Source organism: Narcine bancroftii, chromosome 4 (assembly GCF_036971445.1).
Source record: "Narcine bancroftii isolate sNarBan1 chromosome 4, sNarBan1.hap1, whole genome shotgun sequence".
In the NCBI taxonomy this organism is placed as follows: Eukaryota; Metazoa; Chordata; class Chondrichthyes; order Torpediniformes; family Narcinidae; genus Narcine; species Narcine bancroftii.
The window spans coordinates 64,898,530-64,916,792 of record NC_091472.1 but is presented as its reverse complement, the minus strand read 5'-3'; the positions used below and the strand labels follow the sequence as shown (position 1 = coordinate 64,916,792).

At 42.3% G+C, this 18,263-nt stretch overlaps 1 protein-coding gene across 23 annotated transcripts in view; it reads left to right on the top strand.

Annotated features, from left to right (window-relative positions):
- The window catches only part of LOC138760639 (girdin-like), a 272,147-nt gene that overhangs the window by 172,275 nt on the left and 81,609 nt on the right, over nt 1–18,263 (top strand). For all 23 annotated transcript variants that reach the window (XR_011355767.1, XM_069931479.1, XM_069931478.1 and 20 more), the window contains 2 exons: nt 11,997–12,124; nt 13,364–13,505. Coding sequence is in view for 22 of the 23 variants with exons in the window: in XM_069931479.1 (XP_069787580.1) it covers nt 11,997–12,124; nt 13,364–13,505 (270 nt within the window). In the remaining variant the exon portion in view is untranslated. The remainder of the gene's footprint in view (nt 1–11,996; nt 12,125–13,363; nt 13,506–18,263) is intronic.

The following is an 18,263-nucleotide window of genomic DNA, read 5'->3' as shown; positions in this document are numbered from 1 at the left end:
CACTACTTCGTTCCGCTCCCATGTCCACCATAAACACCACCTCTTCTCCCTGGGGACCAATTTTCAGTTTTACCAAGGGTTCCCTCTTATACTTGGTCCCCAACACCCGGAACCCCTGACCCCCCCCAATCTTCTTCCATGAGTTCGAGGGTCCGCACTTCCCTCCTATATCAGGGGCATTCCCTCTTGAAGTGTCCTTCCTCGTTACAGTAATAGCACTTAGCGGGTCTCCTGGGTCTCCCCTCTCTTGGGTTTCTTGGGTTGCTTAGAGGGGGGTTTTTTCTCCTTTCCTCTCTGGACCCGGCATTTACCTGTCGGATAGTCTGTACCATAATCTTCGCTGCCCTCTTTTGACCTTCCTCTTCCCTCCACACGTATACCCTTTGTGCCTTTTTTAACAGGTCGCTCAAGGGTTTTTCATTCCAGTCCTCCTCCTTTTCTAGTTTCTTCCTAATGTCCTGCCACGATTTGGACACAAATTCGATTCGAATAAGCTGTTCACCCATTGGTGTATTAGGGTCCAAACCCGCATACTGTTGGACATTCTTTCTCACCCTCTCCAAAAAATCAGTAGGGGACTCATCTTTCCCCTGGTGGTTCCCAAATGCCTTGGCGAAATTGTGACCCTTTGGCACAGCCTCCCGTATCCCTTTAATCGTCCACTCTCTGTAGTGTCTCATATTTGTCAATCCCTTGGGTGTTCGTTTGTCCCACCTGGGTTCATTCAGGGGATATTTTTGTTCATGGGGTCTGGGGTCCCCAGGTTGTTCACGTTCCCACATAAGGAGGGCAGCCTGTCGAATCATCTGCCTCTCCTGGGGTGAGAATAATGTTCCCATTATTGCGTGCATCTCTTCCCAGGTATATGTGTTTGGTCCCAGGAACTGGTCGAACTGTTCGGCCAGTCCCATGGGATCTTCCAACAGATTTTTCATTTCCTTCTTAAATCCCCGCACCTCAGTACTGGTTAGGGGAACGTTTACGTATCCCGTTCCCCCTCCCGGTCCTCCCATAGGAACTTCCCTCAGGGGATTTAGGCTTATTGGAGCCTTCGATGGTCCTGGACCAGTCTGGGATCTGGTCCAGGGTCGGTCCACCTTAGTTCAATGACTTCACTTAATTCATCCCTCCGTTTCCGGCCCCTTCCGGGACAATCAGATTCATCACCTTCCCCCTCCAGCAGCAAGTTTCCCTCGGGCGCCGTGGGCGCCTGGGGAACATGAGGGGGGAGGTTGTCCAAAGGTTCCCACTTCTTTTCTCCCGCTACCCCCAATTTAAAACATTTTGTTAAGGATCCTGGCCAGGGAACCCAACAAAATGCATACGCTGACTCTTCTTGATTCACCTTTGGTCTCGAGTTTACATATATGTTTAATGCTTGTCTAACCCAATCCTCGTCGGATCCGAATTTCGGCCACCAGACCGAGGAACCTTTGATAGGCTGTTTCGACCAAAGGAGACAATATTGAACCATCTTTCTCTTGTCTTTGTCTCGATATCGTCTACTATCCCAATTTTCAAACATTCTCCCCAAAGGGCTGTCAGGAGGAACCCCCGGGAAAAGTCCCGATCCCTCAGACGAGCCCTTAGACTTTGTTCCTCCCATTTTTTCCGCCTAGATCCGTTTATCGTGGCTGAGGACCCCCTTCGTTTTCGGGACCCTACTCCCTTTTGTCTCAGTCACCTCGTCGGAGGTACTATCCCTCCGTCGGTTCCCGCCGAGGTTTCCCTGGGGTCTATCCTAAGATCCCACGACGGGGTCCTCACGCCACCCTCTTTACACCTTATTTATATTTTTACTCTGTCATGACCGTTACCTGGGTGGTCTCGTCCGTCAATCCCCACACCACAATTGTAAGTCGTCACTTACCGGTGTCTTCCTGGGGATTGAACCATCACCCCTCTCCTTTTCGTCTTGTCGTGTCACCTTGTCCGGATACCACTCGCTCAAGCCGCCTGAGGCAACGAGCAAGGGACTAGGAGCCGCTGAACTCAGCGGGGTGCACCACCTCCGGCGTCCCCCTTTCTCGCCTCCCCCCGCGGCCGGAGTGTAGATCCCGGACGATTCCCCAAATTGTCAGAAACACAAATTCTCACAAATGAGTCTCTTTAAGATCGGTGACACGACAAGCTTTATTCACAAGTCTGCAGAGTTGGACTCAACCGACTTCTTGCCAAGTCAAGCCCCGATACATACAGTGCATTGTTTTTTATACAATTTGCTTGTCCTTCGGCATCTCCACTACACTGCTTTAATTGGTTAGTTTTTGCAGAATCATCCTGATTACTGTTAGTCACGCACACCATGATCATTCATGACCTCTGCTCACACCAAATTCTGTTTTTCACTCTTTATCAATCTTTGGCTCCTGCATGTCTCTCTGTAGTTAAATCTGTTGCAAGTCTGTTGTAACATTTTCCAGCTAAACTCTAGTGGTTAGCCCCCTTTTATGACTAATCATCACATTTTAACTTAAACCCTTTTTAACCCAAATTCTCTATCTATAACAGATTGGTTCAAATTTTAAAACGTATCTGTAATAAATACTTCATCTTCCTTATTCAGTGCATAAACATCAAAGTCCAGGCTTCTGAAATTTTTTTATAATTCACCACCAAAATCCAACCAGCATTAATAAAAAAAGAATCCAAAATAAATGGTACTTTCTTATTTACCAAAATGGCTACTCCTCTGGCCTTAGAATTAAAAGATGAAGCAATCACATGTCCTACACAATCTCTTTTCAATTTCAAATATTCCTTCTCAGTTAAATGAGTTTCTTAAAAAAATGCTATATCCACCTTCAACATTTTAATATAATCCAATACCCTTTTCCATTTTAACGGATGATTTCACTCCTTAACATTAAAAGTCGCAAAATTCAACTTGTTCATTATTACCTACAGAGTGGCACTTAACAAAATTTACTCTTACAATTAAACCGGCTCCCCCTGTCGAGCTAATAAAAATTCCCCCCTAAATAAGAAAAAAACAACAAAACTCCCCCCCTTACCAACTCAATAACAAAAATACAAACACAAAAATTCCCATCCTACCCCCTCCAAACTGCAAAGCAGTACCCCCCTTGTTGACCGGGTGTGGTCGATACCACTAGTGGCAGATGACTTCGAATTCAGCGACTTCTAAAAGAAAAAAAAGAAAAAAATCATAAAATTATTGTCCAATCTGCTCTATAATATTTTCTGCCACATCAATCTACTGTAACATCTCCATCTTCTGCAATTCACTCCCATTTCCATTCTTGACTTTAGGAACGTTGATTACAGGCTTCTTGGAAAGATCAAAACTCAGCTTGTTACCTGGTAAAAAATTAGCAAAAGTTGAAGCATCTTGAGCTTTCTCAAAAAATTGAAATTGAGATGGCCCATAGAAGAATATAGATAGGACTAGCCAAATTAGTAAAAATACTGAGGAGGAGGAATTCCTTGAATGTTTACGGGACGGTTATCTAGACCAATATGTCGAGGAACCAATTCGGGAGCAGGCCATTTTAGATTAGGTATTATGCAATGATAAGGGGCTAATCAACAATCTTGTTGTACGAGGCCCTTTGGGTAGGAGCGATCACAATATGATCGAATTCTCACTCGACATGGAGGGTGATGAAATTAAAACCGAGACTAAGGTCCTGAATTTAAATAAAGGGAATTATGATGGTATGAGGCGGGAGTTGAGTAAGATTGATTGGATGGTGTTTATGGGGGAGTTGACTGTGGATAGACAATGGAAAGCATTCACAGATCTAATGGAGAAATTGCAAAAATCGTTTATAGCGGTTTGGCATAAAAATAAACCAAAAAAGGTGACTCAACCGTGGATAACAAGGGAAATTAGAGACAGCATTAGGTCCAAAGAGAGAGCATATCAATTGGCCAAAAAAAGTACCACAACCGAAGACTGGGAGCAGTTCAAGATGCACCAAAAGAGGACAAAGGGATTAATCAAGAGAGCAAAAATAAATTACAAAAGTAAGCTTGCGGAAAATATAAAAACCGACTGCAAAAGCTTTTATAAATATGTCGAGGAAAAGATTGGTGAAATCCAGAGAAGGTCCCTTGCAGTCGGAATCAGGGGAATATATAATGGGGAATAAGGAAATGGCAGACCAATTAAATTCTTACTTTAGTTCTGTTTTTACAAGAGAGGATACAAATAACCTCCCAAGGATGTTGGGAAACATAGAGACTAATGCAAGGGAGGAACTGAAAGAAATAAGTATCTCTAAGGACATGGTCTTGGGGAAATTGATGGGATTGAAGGCAGATAAATCCCAAGGGCCTGATAATCTACATCCTAGGGTACTTAAGGAAGTGGCCATTCAGATAGCAGATGCTTTAAGAATTATTTTCCAGAACTCGATAGACTCAGGATCAATACCCATGGATTGGAGGGTAGCTAATGTTACCCCACTATTTAAAAAGGGGGGTAGAGAAAAAGCAGGGAATTATAGGCCGGTGAGCCTTACATCAGTAGTGGGCAAAATGATGGAATCCATTATTAAGGATGTAATAGCGGAGCATATGACTAGCAGAGAAGGGATTGGACGGAGTCAACATGGATTTACAAAAGGTAAATCGTGCTTGACAAATCTATTGGAATTCTTTGAGATGGTGACAGGTAAAATAGATGGGGGAGAGCCAGTGGATGTGGTGTACCTGGACTTCCAAAAGGCCTTCGATAAGGTCCCGAATAAACGACTGGCTTCCAAAATCAAGCCTCATGGGATTGGGGGCAAAGTATTGATGTGGATTGAGAACTGGCTGGCAGGTAGAAGACAGAGAGTTGGGATAAATGGCTCGTTTTCTGAGTGGCAGGCGGTGACCAGTGGGGTGCCACAGGGATCTCTACTGGGACCCCAGCTGTTCACAATTTACATTAATGATCTGGATGAGGGGATTGGATGTAATATCTCCAAATTTGAAGATGACACTAAGCTAGGAGGGGTTGTGTGCACGGAAGAGGGGGTCAGGAAGCTCCAGTGTGATTTGGATAAATTGAGGGACTGGGCAGATACATGGCAAATGCACTACAATGTGGATAAATGTGAGGTTATCCACTTTGGTAATACAAACCGGAGGGCAGATTACTATTTGAATAGCAATAGATTAAGAGATGGGGAAGTGCAGAGGGACCTACTTGTACACTAGTCTCTGAAGGCGAGCATGCAGGTACAGCAGGCGGTTAAAAAGGTAAATGGTATGTTGGCCTTCATATCAAGAGGGTTTGAGTATAGGAACAAGGATACCTTACTACAGCTGTACAGGGCCTTGGTGAGACCACACCTGGAGTATTGTGTGCAGTTTTGGTCACCTTATCTAAGGAAGGATGTTCTTGCAATGGAGGGAGTGCAGAGGCGATTCACCAGGCTGATATCTGGAATCGCAGGAATGACTTATGAGGAAAGATAGCGCAAATTGGGATTGTACTCGCTGGAGTTTAGAAGATTGAGAGGGGATCTCATAGAGACATATAAAATTCTGGCAGGACTGGACAGAATGGATGCAGATGGGATGTTTCCAATGATGGGAAAATCCAGAACCCGGGGCCGTGGTTTGAGGATAATAGGCAAACCATTTAGGACCGAGATGAGGAGGAATTTTTTTACCCAGAGGGTGGTGAATCTGTGGAATTCATTGCCACAGAGGGCAGTAGAGGCAGGTTCATTAAATATATTTAAGAGGGAATTAGATATATTTCTTCAGTATAAGGGTATTAAAGGTTACGGAGAGAAGGCGGGGACGGGGTACTGAACTTTAAGATCAGCCATGATCTCGTTGAATGGCGGAGCAGGCTCGAAGGGTCGAATGACCTACTCCTGCTCCTATATTCTATGTTTCTATGTTTTTAGAACACTTTCAGAACAGCTGGATATCTAAATGTTGACTTGTAACCCTTCTTCCACAACCGTCTTAGTTTGATTAAACTCCTTATGTCGCTGTATAACCTCCTGACTTAAATCCGCGTAAAATAAAACTCTACTACCTTGAACCATTATTGGATTCTGATCAATTCGGGCTTTCTGCACCACAAGACGCAAAATCGTCTCCCGATCTTAAACATCTAATTAAAACTGCTCTTGGTCCCCTTGAGGATCAGAGTTTTCGGCTATGCATGGAACCAGAAGAGGTGGGGGAGATCTTATATTTTTTTTTTGCATTAGTATTTAGTCAGGAAACTAATTCAGGCTATGGAAATGAAGGAAAACAAGCAGTAAGATCATTGAACCTATACAGATTAAAGAGTAGGAGGTGCTTGCTGTCTTAATACATATAAAGGTGGATAAATCCCCAGAGCCTAACAAGATAATCCCTTGGACCTTCAGGGAGACTAGTGTATAAATTACAGGAGCTCTCGCAGAAATATTTAAAATGTCCTTAGCCATGGGTGAGAGCTGGAAGATTAGAGGGTAGCTCATATTGTTCTATTGTTTAAAAAAGGCTCCAAAAGTAACCTAGGAAATTATAAGCCAGTGAGCCTAGCATCAATCATAGATAAGTTATTGGAAGGTGTCCTAGGAGATCGGATATACAAGTATTTGGATAGACAGGGTCTGATTAGGAGTAGTCAACACGGGTTTTTGTGTGATAGAAGAAAAACACAAAAGTCTGTAGACATCGTGGTTGAAGTAAAAACACAATGCTGGAGAAATTCAGCAGGTCAAACAGTATACTTTGGATAGCAAAGATAAAGATTATAATCAATGTTTCAGGCTTGAGTTCTTCATCAAGTATGAAAAATAGTGGGGGGCAGAGGGGCAGGGGGCAGAACACAGTTCCAAAGGCATAAGGTAATAGGTGAATTGAGTCAGGATTAGTACATGGTCGTAGAGCTTGAGCACAGCAGGAATTACAGATGGGGAGCAGTGAGAGAGAATCTTACAGAACTCCCTTTGGAGAGCAAAGGAGAACTTCTTTAAGGTCGGCATCCCTCAAAGATATTTTGCAGAGTTTTGCAGTATAAGTACAACATGAAAGCTTGTGGGCACCATGGTTGAAATAAAAAGACAATGCTGGAGAAACTCAATAGTTCAAACTTTATACAGCAAAGATAGAGATACCTAACCAACATTTCAAGATTGAGCCCTTCATCAAGGTAAGAAAAAAAGTAGGCAGGAGCCCAAATTTAAAGATGGGAGGGAGGGACAAGATGAGTATCACTGTCCCAAAAGCAGGAGGTAATAGGTGGATTGAGTCAGGTGAGAACCTGGTCATCGAACTTGAGACCAGCAGGGATTACATATGGGGAGCAGTGAGAGAGAATCTTACAGAACTCCCTTCGGAGAGCAAAAGATAATTTATTCAGGGTAGTCATCCCTTTGTGCATAGTACAGAGTTTTTGAGGAGATTACCAGAAAGCTTGATGAAGGAAAGGCTGTAGATATGGTCTATGTGGATCTTTGACAAAGTCCCCCATGGGAGGTTTGTAAGGAAGGTTTAGACCAGTAGTTCTCAACCTTTTTTCCCCACACACTCTGTGTGGGGTAAGGAATTACTTAAGGAGGTATGTGGGTGGAAATAAAATGGTTGAGAACCACTGGTAAGTCACTTGGTATTCATGGTGAGGTAGTAAACTGGATTTGACATTGGCTATATGGGATAAGCCAGAGAGTATTGGTGGATGATTGCTTCTCAGATTGGAGGCCTGTGGCTAGTGGTGTGCCTCAGGGATCGGTGCTGTGACCATTGATGTTTGTCATCTATATCAATAGTCTGGATGATAATGTGATCAATTGGATCAGCAAGTTTACAGATCAAAGATTGAAGGTGGTGTGGACAGCGAGGAAGGCTTTCAAAGCTTGAAGAGGGATCTGTACCAGCTGTAAAAGTGGGCTGCAAAATGACAGATGGAATTTAATGCAGACAGTTGCGAGGTATTGCATTTTGGAAGGATAAACCAAGGTAGGACATACACTGTAAATGGTCGGGCACTGAGTGCAGTGGAACAGAGGGATCTGGCAGTACAAATGCATATTGTAATTCTCTGAAAGTGGTGTCACATGTAAAATTATATAAGCCATTGGAGAGGCCAAATTTGGAGTATTGTGTGAAGTTTTGGTCATTTAACTACAGGAAAGATATCAATAAGATTGAAGGAGGGCAGAGAGGATTTACTTGGATGTTGCTGGGACGTCAGGAACTGGGTTACAAGGAACGATTAAACAGGTTAGGACAATTCCCTGGAGTGTAGAAGAATGAGGGGAGATTTGATAGAGGTATACAAAATTATGAGGGGTATGGACTGAGTCAAGGCAAGTAGGCTTTTTCCACTGAGGTTAAATGAGATACAAACCAGAGGACATGAGTTAAGGATGAAATGAGAAAAGTTGAGGCAGGGGAAACATTAGGGGGAACTTCTTCACACAGAAAGCAGTTGGAGTGTGGAATGAGCTGCCAGCTGGTGAATGCAGGCTCAATTTTAACATTAAAGAAAAATTTGGACAGGTACGTGGATGGGAGGGATATTTGGCTGGGTGCAGGTCAGGGTTGATATGCATCCCAGGGTGAGACTAGGCAGAATAATAATTCGGCACAGACTGCAAGGGCCAAAGGGTCTGTTTTCTGTTCTGTAACATTCTATGGTTCTAAGATAGGTGCATCATCCCTCAGCCTCACCTTCCCTTCATAAATTCCACAATAAGCTCCTTAACTTCTCACATCAATCATCCAGCTTCTTGATTTATATCCTATATTATGAATTATCATTACCTGCTATTAAGCAGAATAGAGAATATTACAGCAGATTACAGGCCCTTTGGTCCATGATGTTGTGCCAACTTATATAAACCTACTCAACAATCTACACCTTTTCTATCTCATACCCACACCCTCTATTTTTCTTGCATCCATGTGCCTGTCTAATAGACTTTCAAATGTGCCAGTTGTACCAGCCTCCACCACCAATCCGGGCAATGCATTCCAGGCACTCACTACTCTGTGTATAAAAAAAAACTTGCCCCTGATGTCTCCCTTAAATTTTCCTTCCCTCATCTTAAACAGATGTTCTCTGATATTTGCTGCTGACCTAGGAAAAAGGAGCTGGCTTTCTAGCTTATCAAACCTCTCATAATAGTCATCTGTCCTCTGCACGTCTTTCAAGTTTCCACATCTTTCCTGTAATGAGGCAACCAAACTGAACATAAATTCTAAATGGGGTCTAACCAGAGTTCTCTCGAGCTTTCTCATTATTTCTCGACTTTTGAACTCAATCCCCCTCCTAATGAAGGCCGGCATACCATGAGCCTTCTTAACTACCCTGATAACCTGTGCAACAACCTTGAGAGATCTATGGATGTGCACCCCAGCCCTCTCTGCTCTTCCACACCATTAACCATATTCTCTGCCTTTCTTCGACCTTCCAAAATGCATCAACTTCACACTTATCCAGATTGAACTCCATCTGTCACTTCTCTACCCAACTCTGCACCCTGTCTATATCCTGTTGTAACTTGTGGCAACCTTATACACTAACTATAACACCTCCAATTTTCACGTCATCTACAAATTTACTGACCCATTCCTCTACTTCTTTGTCTAGGTTGTTTATAAAAATCGCAAAAAGCAGTGGTCCCAGAACAGATCCCTACAGAACTCCACTTGTTACTGATCTCCTGGCAGAATACATTCCATCTACTACTGCTCCCTGCTTTCTGAAGTAAAGCCAGTTCTGAATCCACATAGCTAAGGTTCGGTTCCAATGATCCCATGCTTTAGGGTTTCTGAATGAGTCTCCTGGGTGGGGGATCTTGTCAAATGCTTTACTAAAAACCATCTACACCATATCTACCACCCTACGTTCATCAATTTCTTTTGTTATTTCTTCAAGAAACTCAATTAAGCTCGTAAGGCACAACCTTCCCTTCACAAAGCCATACTGACTATTCCTGCGCAAACTATGCTTCTCTGGATTCTCGTAAGTCATGTCCCTAAGAATCCTCTCCAATTCTGACTGTTTTCATAAATGGAAATACTGAAGTCATGAAGACTGAGAGATGTACTTCTTTCTGTTGAATATCTTAAGTGTTATTAATCTGAAGAAACATATATCAAACTGGTCAAATTTTGTTGTTACAGAAGCAGTGATAACTTAGTGCACAAAGTCCATTAGCAGATAAATGTGACACCAACTTGCATAAAATTAGAACAGTTGATCAAAAATGTGTTCCAAATCATAGACTACAAAGTCTTAAGGGAAAACAAAAATGAAAGTTTTGTATTATGGAATTTGTGAGTTATTTCACTGTATTGCCACAAATTAGTAGGGACATGTCCATGTTGGGATTTAAGTCAATATACCATATTGTATTTCATGAGTCATCAGTGTAGGTAAATAAGCATTTCAAACAAAATTTTCATTTAAAAGCCTGAATCATCTTCTGATTCAAGCCTAATTAGAATGTAGTGTATTCTACATAGATGTTCCTGAGCAGAACTCTATTGAGATGAGTGGATCAAGGAGATGTACACAATAAACTAAAAAGCAGAAATGGATATCTTCAATTGTCTGTCACTAAATGTGGCAGAGTGTGGATGGCTGTGCTTTGTCCATTGGTCACTTTCAAATTGTTATCAGAGGCCTTTTAACAGTGAATGATCCCAACTTGTATATTTATCAAAATAAAATCTTCCACTCAAAATGGTCAAGTATGCTGTCTTTTCATGAACAATATTTTAGCAGAGACAATCCAGACTACATATACTCAGTCCTTATTTTTCAAGTATTTGGGACCCCAAGCCCCAACTCATTTTTTATAATGTTCCTAGTAAACATCAGTATGCTATGGCATGAAATTTTATTGCAGTATTCATAAATACACTGAAATTTTTATCTGATGCAGCCACACATGTGCATGAGACACACCAACAACAGTATAAATTACCATGCATATATTACATAAATTACTACAATGTCTAAATACATGTACACATTGAGGAATGATTAACTATCGCTGCATCTTCAGGTTCTCCCCCTCCATGGAGCAGCCCAAAAGACATGATCGATCATTATTACCACCTCCCCTCCCCCCAAGTTTACAGATAAAGCTTCTGGAAGGGATGTCTCTTCCTCAGCAGGGATAAGGAAACACTTTAAAAGAGTCACCCCAACAGTGAGTGGCTTCATCCTGGGTGACACCATTGCTGTTTCACACAACTTTATTCAAACAGCTGCTAGGAGCAAAGCACAACCAAGGCACTCTGCTGGCTGAATATTTGCTCCCATCTTCACCTACATATAGAAAGGTTTATGTGTTAATTCAGAGAACATTTACTTTTATAATTTTAAACTTCAGTATTTTTACTTATTATTTAAAAAAATTATTTTCCTTATTTTTTTTAACTGTTGCTTGAGGCTGCCGGTGGCTTGAATTCCAGATACAAGGGGTTTTAATGTATATATATCAGTTTCCAAACCAATTGTGTTAAGGAGCTCTCAACTATACTTTTTCTATAAAATGTGAACTTTATTTCAAAAGCTCTCACTGATAACTTCCAATAAAAGTAGTTTGTCAATATTAGTTTGTTTAGGTATTTAGATGTTTTAATAAATTATTAGTCTATTAGTGCTTTTAGAATTTGATAGGACATATTTATGTTTATTTGATGGGTAGAGACTTAGTACATTTCACATTTGTTTTAATCCATGAGATTTGTGCTCCTAACTCTCTTGGATAATATTAACTTTGACTGCTTCTTTTGTGATATGAATCACGACATGGATAGTGACTTTGATTTTCTTTGATGCTCTGTGTACTTGTTTTTTGAAGATATAATTAATGCAAGAGGATCAGCAAGGTTTGAAAATATAATTATGTTTTTTTTTAAGTTTAGCTTCTGGGTTAATAACTCAAATTGCCATGAATGCATTTAAATCTGTAAATCAGCTTTCTTATTTTATTTACTTTATGACAATTCCCATAGAAAAGACTTTAATAGTTGGTGGATCTGAGAAGTTTTGCTAAACAATATGATGCTTGCAGGAACTTGTAAATGAAAAATTACATACTCAGCAAATGAGCAATGACTTGGAAAAGCTCACTAATGAACTGGAGAAGATTGGGCTAAATAAGGAGCGTCTTCTTCATGATGAACAAACCACTGATGATAGGTATCTACAGTAATGAAAATGAATTGTCTTTACTGTATTTTGTGATGGTATGTTTTAATTTTGAAATGCTGATACCTCCATACATTTTTTATTTCATGAAATATATTAATTAGCAAATCATTTTTAGCCAGATGCTAGAAATCACATCAAGATTAAGCTGCACTAATTTTATGCAAATTATTGCATTTTCCATGAACATCATCATTTACTTGTATGCTCATTAGAGAAAATGGTGGCACTGCTGCAATGGCAGCACTACTGCTGGTGCAGATCCGGGAGGCCAGAGACACAGAGATGCACTGAAGGGTGCAACCGCCCAGTCCTAACACCGATGACTCCATATAGGCTTTAAATGGCCTGTTTAATTAAAATCCTGCAACCGCAGAGGAGTGTGTGCGGCTGCAGGAGCACAGGAGGCTAATCCTCGGACACTCAGCATCTCTGAAGGGACTTCTCTTTTCTCCTATTGTTCGGGGTGACGGCCTCTCTGCAACTCTTTGTTTGCCTTACGGCAGATGAAAGTTATAAAAGATCATGTATGTTACATTTTTAATGAATTATTACGTGACAATAAAAGGAACCTTAATATCTGTGCATAGCTAGTGATAGTGGGAATTTGCAGTCCTGAAAAATCAATGTACTTGAGTTGAAAGATACAGAAACTGAGGGAATAGATGAAGGACTCTGACCAAGTCTGTGTCCTTTGAATGTTACAGTAAAAGTGCATATCTGAATCACCTGCAATTATGTTTCCCTGGTAATTTCATTAAAAATATTGAAATGTCTCTTCATTTTCCTTAGTGCAGATTCCCAACTTCCAACTGGTGCCTATTTATGCACCAAAAGAATGTAATTATAAATTGCTGTCCCGAAAACACAGTGAAGAGCACCATTAATTAATGTAACCTCAGAAATAGTTGTAATAGTGTAACCTAGTTGCAGGAACTTAAAATGACAATACATTTTGCCTGAAGATGCTTTTTCAATAGATCCTATAGTTCTTTAATGATTTAAACATTTTTTTGTACCTGCATGGAGGTTTGTTGGGTAGAATCAATGTGTATCTGCATATCTACATTTCATGGAAAGTGCTTCTTGATAAATTCTCTGTCACAAGAGCTTGGTATCAGTTATCCCTGTAACAAATCAATTTAAACATATAGAAATGCTGAAATAAATTGTTTCCTTTTACTGTTTTATTTTAAATAACATATTTCCATATCAATATCAACTTTCCAGTAGGTATAAACTTTTGGAGTCAAAACTTCAAAGCACATTAAAAATATCTTTAGAAATTAAAGAAGAAAAAATTGCCAGTCTTGAAGCACGATTAGAAGAATCAACAAATTTAATCCAACAACTTCATCAGGAGCTAAAGACGGTAAGGCGCCAACAAAGTCTCATTTTCTCAAGTTTTGTGGGAAATAAATAAACCTGTTTTAAAGATCAACCTCAAAAATAATCTGATTATTCATATACATGACTTACCAGTTCATTTTCTGTTATTTGAACAACCAATGTCACAATAATTCAGTCTGATGTTCGTTGTCTTTGGTTGGAGAACAAGTTTGAAGGGTTCAAAGAGTGACAGTCCTGGACACGTGTTAGTACTAAACCATAAATTTTATTTACATGTGATATAAATACACAACAGGAGACCCACACCCACATGCAAACCAGTAATGCTCTCATACAAGTTAACTAAACTATACCTATGTTATTTCAAGGGTTCAAACGAACAGTACCTGCCACCTTGCCCCCGACAAGTAGGCGCAGCACACAAATTAACAAAGTTTTATCTATCTACTAAGTTATAACAGGTGAGACACAAATAGCCCCCTCCCTTCACCAGCACACACCTGATAATTAGTCCACCAGTGTTGCCTGCAACCTGGAGTAGAGCTTAAGGATAGTTCCAAAGAGAAAAGAGTGTGAGCGAGCCCATGTGCTAGGATTTTAATCCTAGAGCTAGCTAGTGGTACAGCCTAGGTAGGCCCATGTGTCCTTAGATGAGGAGGAGGACGAATTGGGAGATGTTTTCTACCTGCAAGTGGGTATGAAATTGATTGACGGGCTGGTGACTTCAACCTGCTTCCTGTCTGGGTGGTCATATGACTTTGCAAGTACTTTGTCCTGACTGGCTCCCTCTTTAACCTGTTGGATAATCCTCCGTGTTACATTCCACCCCTTGAAGATCACAAAACCCAGTCATTCTGTCCATAGACTAATATAAACCCCAGGGATACTCTATTAAATCACACAAACACAGAATAGAACTATATCCACTAATAACAACCTTGATGGTTGTTGCCCAGTGTATTATAGTGGTCTTCCAGCTCCCCCATGGTGTATTGTGGCCAAGGAACCAGTCCCTGGCTCATATAATTCTGTTCACCAACTCATATGTGGTCAGCTAAGTGAGCAATATTCCTCAATTCATGTGGAACGTCAATACACATTACCAACAACAACAATGGTGCCACCTTTGGCTACGAGCAGGTAATCCAAGGCCATGCGGTTTTGCAAGGCTACCGTCTAAACAGCCGCCAGTTCAGCTGCCACTCAAGCCAATGTATCATATGTTTTGAAGTGCCACAGCCATCTCATTAGGCAGTATCTCCATCACTGGTCATGAGTATCACCTCTCAGGACAATAGGGTAGTGCTAATCTGGGGAAAGGGCACCATCTCAAATCTCTCAGTCTTAGTGATTGCCATCTTGCCATGCTGCCCACTGCAGGCTGGGTGTTCCCTCAGATTGTTGAGGTAGTCTATGCATGGCCTTGCATATCCCATTTGCAGCAGCTGTACCACCCATGGGTCAGTGCTTGCATATCCACTAAGTACTGTTCATTGTCCATGGAGCACCCACCTTCGCTGGGTTATTGACACTGTGGTCCCTGGATACAGTTCCTGCTTTCACTGCCCCACTAATTGGTTGGACCAGTGCTAATTATGCCATCTGCAACAACATTCCTTGCCCTTACTCACCTGTTGGGAGATTAGGGATATTGATGTTGCCCAAATCGAATGCAGGGAAATACCAACCTTTGAAATGCCCACCCCACTGAGGGTCACTAGATGTGAGGTGTTTTATGCTATGGAAAGTGGGTTGAGGACAGTTACTTCCTGGCTCCCTCAAAACAGGATTTGAAAATCCCTGGAGTTGGTCAAACCACCCCCATAGTCTCTTGGGAATCAGTGTCAGAGGCACGAGTCCTCGTACAAATCCAGCAGTCTGATGTGTTGGCTCTGCTGGCATACTCGTAAGCCTCTCTGAGGAAGGTGTTGTAGGATCTCCAAATACAAATCAATGCCATCATTTCTGCAGCCAGTATCCCCAGATATGTCATCCTGTCCCTCTCCGGGTTAGTTATTGTGTTTACAGACAGGTTATTTCCATTTCCCCTGGCAAAGCAACCAACAACACATTCCCCAGTCTGTGCACTACTACACACCCCTTTCTCAGCAGCCCTTGTGGCTGCTGGACTGACACTTCTTGGAATTCCTCTTATCTCCACCTCCTCTAACTTTGGTGGATCTTTGGTCTCAGTGGAGACTCACCTTGACCAATTGATCATGAATTCAGGTGGTACACTGCCTGCTACAGCATGTTTAGCCACCCCTATAAGGCTCAGGTGAGCATCCGTCAGTGGATCTGTTATTTGCGCATCAGCTGCTCTGTCTCCATAGTGTCTTGGAGAGTGACTTCCTCAGTGTAAACGATGCATCTACCTATACCCTCCATGGCTACCTAGGGTCCCCACCATATGCCAGGGTTGCCTGGGATGATGGTGTGTTCGGCCACAGTGTCAGCCACTGCTGTATGTTACCCTTTTCCCAGTGTGAGGTTATAGGAATATGAGGCCTCAGGTTTCCTAGCTGGGAAAGGGCTGCTGAACTGATCTACTGGGAGCTGAGGGTCGCCATCAACTGGTTGATCCTTGCTCCCACTGCAGATCCACCTTCACTCCCTGCAGAGCCTTGATAGTAGAGTACAGGGGCTCAGTGTTGCATTAGGAAGAAGTCAATAACAGTTCGGGTAAACTTGTGTCCTGGTTGGGGGGGGGGGTGGGTGGGGTGGGGTGTGTGGTTGGATTTCCTCCTTTGAATGGCTTCCTCTTACAATACTCCTTCCAGAATGCATATAGGGCAAGGGTGATTATCCCGTTGATGAGGTCCTTAGCTACCCCTGTCCTCAACAGTGCCAACTTCACGTTGCGGGTCATGCGGATCCCCCTGTCCATTGCCTTCTTTTCTACCTTCCGGACCCGAGCACTTGCTCCCCTCTGCACAAACTCCGGTCCTTTCAGCATTAAGATCGTCTCCCTCACTGTCTCCCAGTTGCTTGGCCGATTATAGACTATGTGTCCCACCAGTGCGGGGGGGTGGGGGGGGGAATCCTATCGCCCTCAGGGGAGTCAAGGCCATGAGTCTAGTAACTAGAACTCTCTGTTTAAAGGCCCAAATCCCATCCTCTATCATAAGCCACTCAACTCAGGACTGTAAATCTCACTGCATCCAGACAGTTGCTGCTACATGATTCCAAAGGAATGCATTACCCTCAATGGCCTCAGATGGCATCTGCAGGCTGTTGTTTTTGGCTTGCTGACTGGATAACCCACCCAGGATATCTGTTTCCAGATGAGATAGGCTCACGCTTGTACTAACCTCATGCCAGATCCAGAACAGCCAATTGCCCAGGGTCTTGTTTGGCTTCTACCAGTACCAGTTCCCCAAACCAGTACCTTGGCAGAATACTCCCAGGTCTTGGTGGTCTCACAGGGCATGTTCTTCCACAGCTCCCTGTCCCTCCCTTCCATCCCCAATTGAGGAAGAAGACTGAATGCCCCAATGTTAGTTGTGGGACTGCACAGTCACTGGTCTGGCCTGCAGGGGTTCGACAAATGAGGACAGTCACAACACTGCTGTACTTCCTTGCTATTCATTCAAATATAGACTATATAGAACATTACAGTACAGAACTGGTCCTTTGGCCCTTGATGTTGTGCCAACCTAAGTATTCAAAACAAAAAAAACTAATCCATTCCTATCTTGTAACCCTGTATTTTTCTTTAATACTATCTACAAGTCATAAATGCCCCTTTTATTTCAGCCTCCAACACCACCCCGGCAAGGCATTCCATGCACCCACAACTCTGTCTGAAAAACTTACCCCTGATGTCTCACCTAAAATTTCCTCCCTTCACTTTATACAGATGTCCTCTGGTATTTTCTACTCCATACTCCCTATGCTTCTCAGAATCTTATAGACCTCTATTAAGTCACCTTTCATCCTTCATAGCTCCACAGAGAAAAGTCTTAGCTTCGCTAACTTTGTTTCATAAGACTTATTTTCCAATCCAAGTAATATCCTGGTAAATTTTCTCTGCACCCTCTCCATAGTTTTCACATCCTTCCTGTCATGAGGTGACCAGAATTGAACACAATATTCTAACTGTGATCTCACCAGAGATTTGTAGAGTTGTGACATGACTTCTCTACTCTTGTACTCGATCCCCTGACTAATATGACCCAGCATCCCTTAGGCTTTAACTATCCTATCAACCTATGTGGCATCCTTGAGAGGGGAATGGATTTGGACCTCAAGGTCCATCTGTTCCTCCACATTACCTCACACTTACCCAGATTGAATTCCATCTGCAAATTTTCCGTCCAACTTTTCATCCTGTCTATATCCTTTTGTTAACTACGACAACCTTCATCACTCTTCACAACTCCTCAGACCTTCATATCATCTGCAAATGTACTGACTCATCCTTCCACTTCTAGGTCATTTATAAAAATGACAAAGAGCAGGGGTCCTAGAACAGATCCCTGCGAACTTCACAAGTTCTGCCTCCAGGCAGAATAATTTCCATCCACTACTACTACTATGAAATGTCCTCATCCCTGACCACATATCAGCACCATTCCCCCAGCAACATCAGGGCTTGGAAATTGACTGGGTCCAGCTGCCAGCTTGCCTGACAAGCCATTTTTAGCTGCTGTGCTTTGACTAGCCTGCTAGTTCAGTCCCTTTATTCTCTATCTCCTCTCCTTGCAAGTCCAAGCCATCTGAACAGTCCACTGGCTTACCATGGTCTGCCAGCAGGCTAGCCAGAATGCCAAACCCAGCA